The sequence below is a fragment of the Pocillopora verrucosa genome, chromosome 3 (assembly GCF_036669915.1).
Source record: "Pocillopora verrucosa isolate sample1 chromosome 3, ASM3666991v2, whole genome shotgun sequence".
Taxonomy (NCBI): domain Eukaryota; kingdom Metazoa; phylum Cnidaria; class Anthozoa; order Scleractinia; family Pocilloporidae; genus Pocillopora; species Pocillopora verrucosa.
Genome location: NC_089314.1, coordinates 20,589,292 through 20,604,029, shown reverse-complemented (window position 1 = coordinate 20,604,029; position 14,738 = coordinate 20,589,292). Strand labels below are relative to the sequence as shown.

At 38.0% G+C, this 14,738-nt stretch overlaps 3 protein-coding genes across 5 annotated transcripts; 1 reads left to right on the top strand and 2 right to left on the bottom strand.

The window, feature by feature from the left end:
• Positions 1-1,357: 1,357 nt before the first annotated feature.
• LOC131797739 (neurexin-4-like) lies at positions 1,358-4,877 on the top strand. Its single transcript, XM_059115416.2, has 2 exons — positions 1,358-1,735; positions 3,700-4,877. The coding sequence occupies exons 1-2, from the start codon at positions 1,414-1,416 to the stop codon at positions 4,323-4,325; spliced, it is 948 nt and encodes a 315-aa protein (XP_058971399.2). The 5' UTR covers positions 1,358-1,413; the 3' UTR covers positions 4,326-4,877.
• A 42-nt stretch (positions 4,878-4,919) lies between these two features.
• Positions 4,920-7,519, bottom strand: LOC131797719 (uncharacterized). The gene has a single exon (XM_059115383.2). It carries the CDS (start codon positions 7,042-7,044, stop codon positions 5,455-5,457), a length of 1,590 nt encoding a protein of 529 aa, XP_058971366.1. The 5' UTR covers positions 7,045-7,519; the 3' UTR covers positions 4,920-5,454.
• Positions 7,520-9,332: 1,813 nt separating this feature from the next.
• On the bottom strand, positions 9,333-14,527 carry LOC131797706 (kelch-like protein 12). Of its 3 annotated transcripts, none has more exons than XM_066164138.1 (4): positions 12,877-14,527; positions 12,008-12,059; positions 10,858-10,893; positions 9,333-10,015 (listed from the first exon to the last, which is right to left on the bottom strand). In XM_066164138.1, exons 1-3 carry the CDS (start codon positions 14,513-14,515, stop codon positions 10,878-10,880), a joined length of 1,707 nt encoding a protein of 568 aa, XP_066020235.1. In that variant the 5' UTR covers positions 14,516-14,527; the 3' UTR covers positions 9,333-10,015; positions 10,858-10,877. The 3 variants fall into 3 exon arrangements, with proteins under 3 accessions (XP_066020235.1, XP_066020237.1, XP_066020236.1); XM_066164140.1 differs by having other exon boundaries at positions 12,931-14,527; XM_066164139.1 differs by lacking the exon at positions 12,008-12,059 and having other exon boundaries at positions 12,931-14,527.
• Positions 14,528-14,738: the final 211 nt, after the last annotated feature.

Sequence of the window (14,738 nt, the reverse complement as noted above, 5' to 3'; positions counted from 1 at the left end):
ACATCGTTTACATTGCGGGCTCTTTTCGATTCACTCGCTGCAAGCTTACACAATGTGAGGAAGTTAGCTTCATTTAGCTGTAAACGATTACTTCATTTGACTGATTTGAGCGGAACTTGGCAGTGGCAGACTTGTAGTGTTTTTCCGACTCGCCCCCTCTGTAAAGTGTCTTTTGTTGCGCAGAAACACATCTCAAAGTTTTCAGGTTTTCAGTTGATAAACATCTGTGAGAATCGAGAAAAACTTCAGTGATACCCGACGATAGGAAAGTAAAACTTCATAAAATTAGTGAGATTTTCTAATTCGCGTTAATTTAATCGCGTTGGCTTATTTCAAGCTTCATTTTTACGTAAAAAAAAAGGAATTGCTACCAGCAAAATTTTTTATCATTTTAATTTTCTTCTCTCCTCGAGACACTTCAGACTTTAATGAAAACTAAGGAACAAAAGCTTTTTTCTCTCGCGCACAGTCCTTTCAAAGTTATCTGCAGTAAAAAGACGCGCACGAACTGGCGAGCTCGTCATAAGTCAATGGACAGTTTCACGAAAACCTCTGTATTGTGAATTTTGGTATAAAAAATCCTGTCTCGTGCAAATGTGATGCGTTTATAAAACTGTTACTCCCTTTAAGCCCGCAGGGCGAGGAAGTTCAGCCAAATGGCGATTTTTACAATTCTACAACCACCGTTCGGGATTTTTAATTTGTACATACTAAAATAAACTGATTACCACTGCCTTGGTAAAAAACGCAAATCAGTGGTTGGAAAGATGATTAAAATGCCAATTCATTAGCTGGTCTTATAACATAGCCAGTAAATTTGTGTAATCAAATTCAATTGCGCGAGCGTGCTTCATATTCCTAGTGTGCACGCTCATGACGTCAGCAAACAAATCCCTCGAGAAAAAAATTTTCCATCGGGTTAAAAATGTTATAAAACAATTGGTTCATATGTCAGCTGTGCGTTCATCGAGATATGAAGCACTTGGGAAGTTTGGAGAGCACTCAAGAAGCTAGAGTTGCAACTCTTACGCGTCTTTCGTGGATGTTTCAAGAAGCTAGAGTTGCTCTCGGCTACGCCTCGAGCAACTATTACGCATCTTTCGTGCTCTCCAAACTTCCCGCGTGCTTCATATCTCGATGAACGTACGCTGACGTATGAACCAGTTGTTAAATTTCGTCCACCTTTTATCCAGGGTACACCAGATGAAAAGCTAATAAATACAATCGAACTAAAAAGCTTTCATGTAAGACCAGACCGACCTTAGTGTTTTTTAGTCGCTAGGCAACCCCTACAAGTAAAAGCAATATAGAGTCATGCATTATCATGATTTCCAACTGTGGAGAACAGGTGAATAGGCTGTGTTCCAAAGTCGCCGAATCTTAACATTATCAGGCTGCAGCAACCGGAGATAAATGTATCTCCAGCGCATTTGGTTAGCTTTTCTCTGTCTTCACCGTCAACTTTCGGTTTCAAATGGTGGTATGTGTCGTGAAGAGAAATCCCAGCTTGGTTTTGCCCTTCTCAACTCTTCCTACAGCACAAAGCAAACATCACACTATTCTGACTGCGTATATATATGCGCGCTTGATCCTCAGTGCATGAGTTTTAATTTCTGGTGGGAGAAGAAAATATGTGATTTGAACAGCAAAGCAAGAGAGCATAGTTGCCGGGCCTGCTTTGTAACAGATAAGTCATCCACTTACATGGGAATGGCGAGGTATCCCGGCTACCCAGGTAAAAAAAAGTTTTTGAAAATAGCTGATTAGAAGATAAAGTATGCATCTCAGACACTCAGAAACCATTGCATTTCCTTGTTTATCAGTCAACAGCTAGATGGTTGACTAAACCAGGTACTCTGAAAAAACATCTACGATAATAATATTGCTTTGTACCGGAGTTAACGCTTATCAGAGGATCTCATTAGGGTGATTGCTTTTACGGCTTGCGGTTGAAATGTTTTCAAATGTATGGCTTATGGTTAATCACTCTCTTTTGTGGTCACAAGAAAAATTATTTTTACGGTTATTTTTTTTAACGACTAACGGTTAAAATTTGTCAACTCTTACACCTAACGGCTAGATTATTTCACCGTTTTATGGCTAACGGTTAACAAGGCCATTGAGACAACGATATCAAGAGGAAAGCAAAATAAATATCAGGTGAATAACCTTAACACATTTTAGGAGTAAAATGACTCTAATTGGAAGGCGAGGGATGCCGGAATCTTTTTCGTTCGCAGTTTTAATTCCCTGAAATTGATTTTTCTAAGAAAGCTTTTCTAAGCTTTCTAAGCTTTAAAAAAGCTTAGAGGTATCCTATTTCCTCGGTATTGGATATCAAAATTGATACCAAGTTTTAAATCGTTCATAGTTCATATTGCAAGCGTTTGATGTATGTTAGTCCGGATATGTCGTTAGTTTCTTGGCTCTGTTGTAATCACTATCAAGCTGTTTACTGGAGCCTTGTTTGACTAGGATTTGAAATAAAATTTTTTCAATTTTTATTTTGCAAAGAGGGATTCTTGCTAATTGCGTCAAGGTAGCTCGACAGAGTATATAAATAAACCTTGGCAAATGTAATATCAAGCGTTAACTCTTAAAACTAGCCTTTTTGTATGTGTGCCGTGAAGCTCCATTCTTAATGAATTATGATTCAGTCACATTCTTAGTAATAAAGTTTTTATCTTGGCGACCGTAGTACTCTGTTATTATTCATTAACCAGCATGTGGTCAAACACATACCCTATTAATAAACATCATATTAATAAACATCAACGCCTTTAATTTCATTGCCAAGATCTCGATTGAAAAACGCCATACATTTCCCTTTCAACTTGTGATAAGGAGATCGTTTGATATGAGTTCAAGATCAAACCTCCGTGCTGATAAATCAAATACAGCTGCCTGTTTTTTTTTAATAAGGTCGTGATATCCTAGGGAGAAGCCGAATAATTACCACTTCCACCAAAAAAAAAAACAAAAAGTTTCTCATGGGTGTCACAACACTCAAACAAACATAGAGATGTGTAATAAATACGATTAGTTTTAATTGAAAGAGCTTCCATCACTAACGTACGTGGCTTATTTTACACGGCCGGTGATCTTCTGAAAAAATAAAATAATTAAAAATCTAATCTAAGTTTTCTTTTTGCATATTTGACGATGAAAAAAATATTATTACATGTTTTACTTAAGCTATGAAGTATTATAATGCTTACTGATCCTAAATAATTAATGACCTGGGAATCCATAAAATCCGTTAGGTTTTGAAACGACGTTTTTTAATGATAGATACTAAATTTGTACCAGAAAATCCCAATTTCGGGTTAAAAGCTTTTGTTAGTAATGGTTAGGTACTTATACGAAGTTTGGCCATTTTCTATCGCAAACACACACACACACAACAACAAAAAATTCAAATTTAGCTTTAAGTTTCTAAAAACTTAAGGTTGTTGTTTGCCAATTTAATCAAGAAAGTTCACAAATAACCTAAATCATTGGTAAATATTATAGAAACTGAAATATTTGAAGTCTCACTGTCTCGCCACTTTGATGAGATGTAATCGTAATTTTTTTAGATATATTCACGGCAAAAATGGTGCTAATTACCCTGGTTTAACGTTCTAGATTATTTATTCTTACCATCCTCTGATCGATACACGCTGGTAAATTTTAACATTAAAATTTTTCAATCCCCAGCATTAGCGAGGTCCTGCAGCGCCTTGAAACAGATTGACCCTGCGGCACAAACGGGCTTGTACATCATTGACCCTGATGGCGAGGGAGGCTTCCCGCCCTTATTTAACGTCACCTGTGACATGAGTGACAAGAATGGAGTTGGCGTGACAGTCATTGGTCACGACAGTGAAACCAGAATGCTAGTGAAAGGATGTAATGGCCCAGGATGTTATTCACGAGACGTTCATTACACAGGAACGAGTCTGTCCCAGCTGGCCAATCTAGCCAAAGTTTCCTTACATTGTGAACAGTATATTAAGTATGAGTGCCAATCTTCGTCCATCGTTTGGCAAAACAAAACATTCGCATGGTGGGTATCACGCGATGACATCAAGATGAATTACTGGGGAGGAGCCTCGCCTGGGAAAGGAGATCAAATCTGCGCATGCGGAATGAACAACACGTGCCCAAAACCCGACATCGTTTGTAACTGCGACAATAACGACGGAGTTTTACGAGAAGACAGCGGTCTCCTCACCGACAAGAAAAGTCTTCCGGTTAAACAGCTGAGGTTTGGAGATACTGGGGAGGAAAACGAAAGAGGCTTTCATACTTTGGGAAAGTTTAAGTGCTATGGCATAGTTTAAATGCTTGCTAATTTAATCTACCCGATTATCCTGACATATGTTGGACTCGAGCGCAATCGCGGAAATATTTCAGTCTAATGTACCCTAGTTCTATAATTGTCGAGGAAAAAGTACACGCACTTGGTATGTCTATAAACTTCTCTACTGTCTGTAAATTGTAAACTAGAAAATCAGATGTGTTCGTATCACGTACTGGAATCAGTCTGTCTGGCTGTAACGTCGAATTGAAAAAAAAAAAAGAATTACAAGTCATAATTACAAGTCGTTAATGGTACTTGATGCAAATGAAAGTGTATTTGAAATGAGAGATGAGTTGCGATGTTGGAGCCAACGTATGTAAGGACTTCCCTGTGCATGTACGTACAGTATAATTCCACAAGCAAATCATCCCATCATTAATTACTTTCACACTCCAAAATATCTAAAAGGACCTAATATAAGCATGGCCGGAGTTTTTTTTTTAGATACAGTTCACTGTCTTCCACTCTTACCCAACGTCATATCTCTCGGTAAAGTTTCAACTCATATAATATGAGAACTTGAATACCAGAAGAATTTTATTTCAGCATAATTTAAATTGTACATAGACAAAGTAATGTAGAGTAAGTCGAAAGTTTGCCCTTTTTTGTCAAGCCTGTTAATACTGGTTTTTAATCACTGCAGTAATATTTTACTTCTGATCCAACTTAAACAAATTTCCCGTTACGTAATAATTGTTGTATTGATCATCGTCACGACCGTTTAGATATTTCATTCATAAGAAGAAGTTAGCAATAATTACTGTAATACTTAACGTTTCGTTAATAGCCCTTGTTTCAACAGTGTGCAATTATGATTAAGAGGTTCTTTATAATTATCATTGATTTAATAAATAATAAAATATTAAAAATTGAATGAATTAATTAATAACAATTTTATTGCAAGCAGGCAGACAGTTATATATCATGTACGAGATTGTATTAAATCTCAACGTCTTCGCAAAATGTTTCCTTTGTTGCTCTTTAAAAATGAAAGCATATTTAGATATTTTAGGCAGTTCATTTCGTTTCCTCTTTTCTCAAGCCTAAGTCTCATTGATTCGACAGAGAAAAGCTCATACGGTTCTTGGAATGTCAACGTTCTTATACGTTTATACGATTATATCCTCCTCTGGTGATTGTGATAAATAGACAAGAACGACACTAGGTCTGCGTACTTCACTTGTCGCCGCTGGCGGCGTTTCAATTTTATTGTTCTCGTTTTCTTCCTGATTGTCTTCAGTAGCTTCTTGTATTGGAGAAGGAGGACGGTTTGACGTAAGCGAAAGCCGAGACGTGCTTTCTGGAGCACCTAAAGCTAAGACAGGGAGAGAAAATGGTACATGCGCTGTAGGATATGGTGGTGAAACAGGCTGGTGTGTTGGACTTGATGGTGGGCCCCGTGCAAGGGCAAGGGGGGGAAGTGATGCTGAATTTGGCAGATGGGGTGATACATGGTAATGTGGAGATGCTGATGATCTGTGTTGTGGTTGATGGTAGGGCGCCATTGATGTGATTGCCGTAGTTTGTATTGCAGGAGGCGAAACTCGCCTTGCTCTCGATGGCACAGGATAAATGGCATTTTCTGACAAAATTCTGCCAGTTGATGGTAGTGACAATTGCTGACGTGGTTGGCTCGTCGCTACTTCATAGCGTCTCATGTTTTCAACAGGAAATTGCATGGAAACAGGGCGACCGACCACCAGTCTTGGTCGTTGGGAAGGTAGATTAAGGTACATGTTGGTGGTATCTACCCCCTGTGATATCCCACCTGATGGTGATGGAGGACGCGACTGATAAGCCGGAGGACTCAGACACTGGCTGTCTTCTGACGCCGTCGACTCGCGTCGGTTCCTCCTACCACAGACTCTGTCATAAGCAGGTGGTGGGGTACCCGCGGGTAAACTTGCTGATGCTCTATATGAAGGGACTACTTGTGGTTGATATGGTGGAGGCATTGGAACTGAGTGCCGATGATGTTGACGAGGAGGAGCACGATTGGAGTCGACGATAATTCGTGGGCGTTCGGCTTCAGTTCGTTGGCGTTCAGGAGGATGTGTTGCATGTGATCTCCCGACAAGAGCAAGTTGGCGATCGATGTATTCTCGTGTCATTCTAGACGCACTTGGAATCGAAGTCATGATTGGCGTTTCCACGGCCTGATCGATAACTCGTCGTTCGTCGTTGTAACGTCGCTCGTCGTCATAGCGTCGTTCGCGATATATAATACGTTCAGGATTAATCCCTTCGGCTGAGCTATTAGTAGATCGACTATACGTTGCAGAATTATTTGTAGAAATTGTTGAACTAACTCCTCTTGAAACGATCTCGTTTGAGGCAAAGGCTACAAACTCTTCTCGGCTCGGTCTGTATTGTTGCGGATCCCTTCTCGATTTCGAACGATAAAACTTGAAGTAAATTACACCCGACCACAAAAGCACAAAAATAAGCAACACTCCAAATCCAATAAGAGCGCCTGCACTCATCTGATCTATGTCGCTTTTAGAGTTTTGAAAGTGTACAACAGCTATAATTATAATAGCTGTTACGCACAAAATCATCAGCCAACACACGATGCTCACCCAGAAGATCTTTCTTCTCCTTCGCGTCGAGGCCAGTTCAGTAGAATTTCGCCTATCTGACAGTTCATTTTGTGCTTGAGTTGCCGGCCCATCTTGGCCAACGGATTGTCCACTGCTCATTTCAGTCTTGAATAGCTAATCGTGTTTAACTTTATCCTTAATCAACCGATAAAACAGCTGTTTTTGCTCTCACTGAGGCTTCGCGACCATTAATGCCGAAACAATGTCGGCAATTGTTTCTAATTTGAAGAAACAACAGCTTTACCTATATTGCCCTTCTGTAAAAACCAACTCGCTAAACATCATTCCTGTGGCGAGCCTTTTTCGATCATGTCCGGTGACGTGACAAGTAATTGAGCCTGTTGTATATTGCAGTTTTCGTTCTACTTTATGGAATCTCGAAAAACCTGGATTCAATCAACGATTATCAACAGACGGCATTTTATATGTTTATGTTTTCTGATGTGACTGTTTGGCCTGTGTGAAAAAGCATAACAGTCTTAAGAATGTTTCAAAATAAGCTAAGAAAAGAATCTTTGTACTGAAATATTGGATCACTGGTCAAGTTCAAGCCTTAGAACTCCTACAGTAAATTGTTAAATTCCTTTTGTTCCTTGCCTAATCTAATTCAATATCGTACTATTAAATTTATTGCTGTCTTCTCTAAGATAGTTTCATCGAAAAGAGCACTCATCACGAAACAAATAGGAAGATGAAAAACTGATCTAGAGCTTAGAACAGTTCTAGATTACGATCCGAAAAATGTCAAGACTTCATTATTATCTGATTCAAAATATTGACAAACACCATATTGTTCTTGAGGAGAAAAAGTTTTGCTTCGTTTGGTTTGCGTGTCTGGAATTCTAACAACTTCCCGTGGTCCACTATGTGCAAGGCATCACTTTTATTTTTGTTATAAAAGTGTGAATAATGAAATTTTATATAAGTTTAACTGATGCAAAGAGAAAGAAAAGGCGATTTGGCGAAAAACTGAGAACACTCAAAATATACCCGTAAGGGTACAGTTTTTCTAATGCATGTAGTTCACAATATGTTTATCATCATATTTCCCGTTTTGTGGTTTGTTTTTGATCATGTTGGTTTCGCTGTTTCCCTGTCTTTCTTTTAAGACATTTCCTCTATTTTACATCTTTTATGCTGTTTTTGTCCCGCGAGAGCACGCCAACAGTCACATGAAAGAGTACTTGTCGATCACTCGCTGAGTAAAATGTCTAGAATTTTTCCAAAAAAAAAAAAAAACTACTGGTGCCTAATTAATCGATCGTGTCTAAGCACCATGTAATGATAATTTGGTTCAAGTGAGCGTAAACTCGTCTTCACAAATGCTATACACGACATCATCCCTTCCATTATTTTAACGCAATTCATGAAAAATCTTTTCAGACTTGCGATTTCAGTTTTATATCGGTATAAGATTCTTTCTTTCTAATTGTATTAGTTAACAATAAGGCACAGTTGATATTTCAAGAGATACTTTTTTTATATCATTTTGACGCTTGACCCTAGTTCTAACCTCAAGCAAAATTTTCCATCTACACCGAGAAATTTGCTGATAAATAAAGGCTCGAGTTTGAAGAATTTGCACCGCACTTACAAACTAAATCTTGACCCCATAAATGACAGGACCCCCATATCGAAAAAAAATAATAAAATGGAAAACAACCAGGAGCGATGGTGTGTCTATATGGAGTAAAATACGAAAGTAAAGCTTTTTTTTGCGACTGGCGGGCTCCTTTGAGATTTGAATCGATAACAGTTTTTAATCTGGATTGACTGGAATTTTTTCATTTCCTTTTTTTCATTTGCGTGGGGTTCAAAAACGTTCTAGACAATGTCTGTGTCTCTTTGGTATTGCCGTCTGGCGACAGAGCGATATTGATAGTAAATTTTAAAAAAGTGTGTTTCTAACACCGAAAACAATCATGATACTTAGCATTGAGATATTTTTAACCTGATGGTAATTGACATTCAACAAGAGGGGGGTGAATCTAAAAGTGCATCGGGACAAACTGACCGTAACCTTCCCTTATTCCCTCCAAGTCATTCCTGCCCTCCCTGTGATGAACATAGAACATAAAACCAATAATAGGCTGGAAGGTCACACCTGGTTCATGAAGCTTACATCAGTTAGGATAGTGAATGACTCTTTCTCTTTCCCACTCCCCCTCCCCACTCCGTCGTCTTATCAACCCCTCCCCCCACCCCCTCTAGACGGCAATAAGCACGTAAGATTTTAAAATTACACCTGATTATGTTGTTTATCTTAGATTTCAAGTTTTTTTAATGCAACGATTAACAAAGACACGGCTCGCAAAATCTTTTAGTCACACTTTTTACCAGTTCGACATCGATTGCCGTTTCCAAATTTTTTCCGGCGTACTAAAAAAAAAAAAAAAAAAAAAAGAAATCCAGATTCCGCAGGATCGGCGCTAAGCCGCAATATTGAAATACTGTATTAATCTTACATCTGGCTGCCTAACCATAAGTTTATTTCTTAAAGGCAAACTAGAATGTTGGAAAACGTGGAAAGTGATGTTAATTTGATGTGAGTGCTGACCTTAAGCTGGTCTCTGGTCTGAGTTATAACCCATGGATGGAGTTACTAATTGAATACTTGTAGTGGGTTGTTGTCGAGGGTGAAAAAGGCAAGGCTTTCTAGAACACGTGGAACGCATGTATTAACATTTTCGAGATAAACGTGATTAGTGAAAGTTGTGGGAGGAGATCTTTCCACGCTCAACATCTTTTGTCGTTAGTGCTCTTAAGTATTCATATTGTATAACAGAAGTTCCGCGTGACAAATTACTCACAGTATGGGATGCAGATTAGCTTTTGCGGTTTTAAAAGTCGGCTTATTTCCGTCACATGTACGAAAGAGCCGAGCCTTGAGTTGAAAAGCCGCAGGCCATTTGAAGTAATTCTAATCCACTGTGCCTTCATCTCCAGATTCTTTGTCGGGGGAACAGGATGTATGACTGAATGACAACACGAACTCACAGAGTCATTTCCAAAAGACCCTCTGACCTCTTGCTACCGAGGAACATACGGTTGGAAACATTTGTGACAAGATCTGAGGGTATGAAATATTGTGCAATATCACCCTGTGTACCGACTGAGAAACGAATTCAACTAGACTGATGAAGAATCTTCAAGTGAGCTCATTTTAATCTTAAAAGCCGTTTCTGCTCATTATCGAAGTCAAGTAAAAACAAAGAACTCGAGAGGAAACTTGGTTGGTATTTTGTCTCCTCATCATAATCAAAGTCACATAATATCACTAGAATTTGAATAGGCCTGCTTAACCCTTTAACTTCCAGATCAAATTTGTAATTCTCCTTACTGTCAACCATACAATTCTTATGATGTAGTTCAGAGAATTTATTATTAGATCAAATAATTATCCCCAAATTTATATTTTTCTTTATTCTCTTCATTTATCTGCTTGATATTGTATTGATATTGTAAGGAGAAATTATACCTTGGTCTCTTTTGGAAGTTTTAAAGGTTAAGAAGTCACCCAGCCAAAAAGACTAAGAAATTTGAGTGAACTTTGTTCAATTCCCCTTATTTTTGAGCAAGCAGTAGTTATTTGTCCATGGTCCACTCTTAAGGAGGAAGAAAATCCAGAAGGGGTAAAGATGGAGGGAGCCTTTTACTGAGAAATCTAAAAATAAAAATAAGCTTTGAGGGCAAATGATCATAAATCAGGTGTATGAGGAGAAACTGGGAAACACTTAACCATTAGTCATTGTGGAATCTAAACTTTGGTAAGATTATTCATTTATTATATTTCATCTAAAAAAAAAAACAAAAATACATATAACTAAATGTCTACAAATGCATAGAAAATTGAAACTCAAAGGTGGAGTCTACAAAGCACCCTACAAAGGGTGCACCATGCATAAAACTAACCTTTCATTGTGTCTATTTGTTCAAACTTGAGTGTGACTGTAAAAGGGAAATGCCCAATCTGTTAATTCAGTATTCTTAGCACATTAACTCTTCTACCAAGTCACATAAATCTGGGGTGCTCAGCTTTCTTGAATCAAAATGTATTGTTTAACTTCCTTTAACTCCCAGACCAAATCTGTAATTCTCCCATCTGTCCACCATACAATTCTTATAATGTCAGTTCAGAGAATTCAGTATTGGATCAACTAATTATCCCCAAATTTATGGTAACCGGACATTTCGCACAAAAGACTTTTCGCACAAGTCTTTTAGCACAAGGTTTGGACCGTTTGCACAATTCTTAGTGGTCATTTCGCACAATAATTATAAGTGAAAACATCAATATAAAAGGTATACTGATTGATACTGATTAGACATTTCACCTTCACAAGATCCAACGGCGAGAACGTAGACATTTATTTGTGTAATAACTTCAGCTAGATCGAAATGCTCGTGAACATGATCACTATTCTTACTTGAAGACAGGAAAGGTACAAATCTCTCTCTCTATGAAAATGTAAAGAACTCCCTATTTGAACGACTAATTCTATAACTTTTCCTTTATTTAACGAAAAACCTTTTAGTTTTGACAGTATATCATCCACTACAAACCATTGTAGTGCGAAATTATTGAAAGTGACAAGTGAAGGTGAAATGTCTTATCAGTATCAATTAGTATACCTTTTATACTGATGTTTCTCACTTATAATTATTGTGCGAAATGACCACTAAGAATTGTGCAAACGGTCCAAAACTTGTGCTAAAAGACTTGTGCAAAAAGTTGTTTGTGCGAAATGTCCAGTATTCAAATTTATCTTTTTCTTTATTCTCATCACCCATCTGGTTGATGTTGTATAGATATTGTGAGGAGAAATTCTCTCTTGGTCATTTGTGAAAGTTGGAGGGTTAATTGTAAATAGAACCTGAACTTAGTGTTAATTATTCCACTCATTTGTGTGGGATTCATCATAATCAAATTTTGGTACACAATGTTACATAATTTAGCTATACATGATAGTTCAGTAGTTTGTTCTGATTAATGGTCTGTTTACATTTTTGAGGCATCATTCTTTATGTAAAACACAACACAAAACATAGTTACATAACTCACCCAAAGACTAAATTTAGTTGATGTAGCACCATGGCTTTGCTATGGCACAGCCCTAGTATTATAACAACAGTTAATAACAATAATATTGTCATTTTTATCTGAGAAATTTGGGCAGATGACAGAGAAAAAAGTTCTTACTGGATGTAAACAATTGACATGTTTTGCTGCCAAACATCTAAAGATCTCAATCTTTAGAAGCATCCTTGCAAATTTTTCTCTGATAGTGAAAAGAATGGATTTCCAAATCTCTTTTAAAAGGAAATTGATCAAAACCTAGCAAGGCATGTAATTGCTTCCTGCATTTTTTGTTACAGTAACAGTTTTTTCACTAAGACCTGAACATCAAATGCTAAACAGTAATAAACTTAAGACTTGAAGGGTTTTGAAAATCAATCAGGTCTTGTTTGCACCCAATAAGGTAATTTTTTCAGTCCGTGTCTTCAGAAGAAAGTGTTGGTTATTTAATCAATCAATCAAGCTTACTTTAACATTTCACATCAATGAGCCAAAAGACTGGCTTATGACAAGGCTGGTAACAAAAATGTCACTATCCAGTAAACTATACACTGAAATACTTCCTTCAAAATACCACCTCAAATGAAAAACTTTATCATAATTGACATTTAATTCAGTATGTATCAATTATGTTTTACAGGTAAAGTAATCAGAACAATTATTTCATTGATCCTTTTCTCCCATTGACATTTATTGGAATTTCTAAAAAAAAACTGAGAAACTATTCCACCCTTTCAAGATATGATTTCAGCCTGAATGACTATTTTTCAGAAAATGTTTGGGTAATTTAAGCAAAGATGCTTTAGCACAGGTACAAGGACGACTTGGAATATTTGATATTTCATGCCACTTACTTGTTTTTAAGTCAAAACATTGCACGTCTCCTCTAATATCATTTTCATCCTCACCTCCAAATAAGTAAACAGTGTCTCCTACACCCACAATACCACTTCCAGCACGTGGAATACTTAGACTAGGTACAAGGTCCCACTGATTGGCATTTGGATCAAAAATTTCGCAGGAAGATTCTACAACGTAATCTGACATGTCACCAAATCCTCCAACAACTAAAAGTTTTCCACCAACTGCCACAGCAGCAGCTGACCTTCGAACATCAGACATACTTGAAATCTCAGCCCATTGGTCAGTTGATGGATTGTAACACTCCGCACTGTTCTGACAATGCTCACCATTGTGACCAGCAATGACATAAATATGTCCTTGAAGTACAACTGCACTGTGTCCAGCACGAGCAGCTTCCATTGATGCTCCCTGTCTCCACTCTTTAAGAACTGGATTGTATATTTGAACATCATGCCAAGAATCCTCACCACCTATCACAAAGAGCTTATCATCAAAAGATGTGACTGTACAGTCTCTGCAGTTTAATTTTGTATCAAGAGCGCTCCACTTTTTCTGCTTTGGGTTAAAACAACTCACTGAAGTTGATCCAAAATCTCCTACTACATACAAGAGTCCTCCGCACACTGCTGCTGCTACATGATGTTCGCAGTTGGAAGGCACCGTGGGGAGGGACCCCCAGGTCATAGTGGCGAGAACAAAAAAATGAGTTCTGTCGTTATCATTTTCATCAGATGGTAGCTCAGAACGTGTGAGTACCACTACATCTTCATAATTATTTAATGACGAGCGAGGTGTCAGTGAAATGTCATGCGACAACACTGGGAAAAGGAACAAATCCAACGCATTTATTACAATCCTCGTACATGCGAGACTTTTAGAAACCAGCTCTTGATCAAGTATTCTTCGAAGACTGGATTTTGACATTGAAAACAATCTAACAGATTTCAACAATTCTGGAAGAGTGCACTCTCTGGATGGTAGATCATGTTTCACCCAGGTCATCACTGCTTCATACACTTCCTCTTCTTCAGCCACGTTTAGCTCGTCCATGCAAATCAGTTCTTGTAATTTTCTCGAATCAAGTAAAGTGAAATCTTCAGATCTAGAGACGTCTACAAAATTCTCAGTTTGGAAAGAAACTGCGGCTTGCCTTAGTTGCTTGCAATCGTACTGAGAAGCGAACGATTCTAAAGCTAAACAACTGGAAACATTTAGCATTTCATTCTGGAGGAAAACTGCAGCTTTCCTTTTCAAACTTGGTATCATCAAATAGTCGGCGACCATGACCAAATCTTTCGCGTTGGAAGAGTCGATTGCTGTTTCACCGGTATAAATATAATGAAGAACATCGCTAATCGTGCTAGATTTCATCTCCTTTAACTCGACAAGGTCACTTTCTTTTTCCTTTAATTCACTTGTAAACATGGCACGGAAGTAAGGGCTTGCAGCTGACAGAACACATCTGTGGGCAGGGAAATCCTGTCCTTGGGCTCGAATTGTTGTATCACAGAGAGAATTCGATTCTCTGAGTTCGTTGAGTTTATGGAGTAACTCTTCCCTAAAATCATCGTACATAATTTCAGGCTTTTCATCAATTCTCGCCTCTACCTGTCTGCTGCTGGCCGCCATAGTAGAACCGTAGTACGCATCCGACCTTCAAAAAATTACTTCATGTAAGGAACACAATTTATAGCTAGCTATTTGTCTTGTAATCGTCTCGTCTCTCCAGGCGAGTATTTTCTGGACTGCAATTAAATTTCTTTTCGGTCTGCAACGTAATTTCCATCAAAACTCGAAGGAATACTGTTTAAATTTGCTTTCTTTCACCATTTTCTACATCCAGGAAATTACT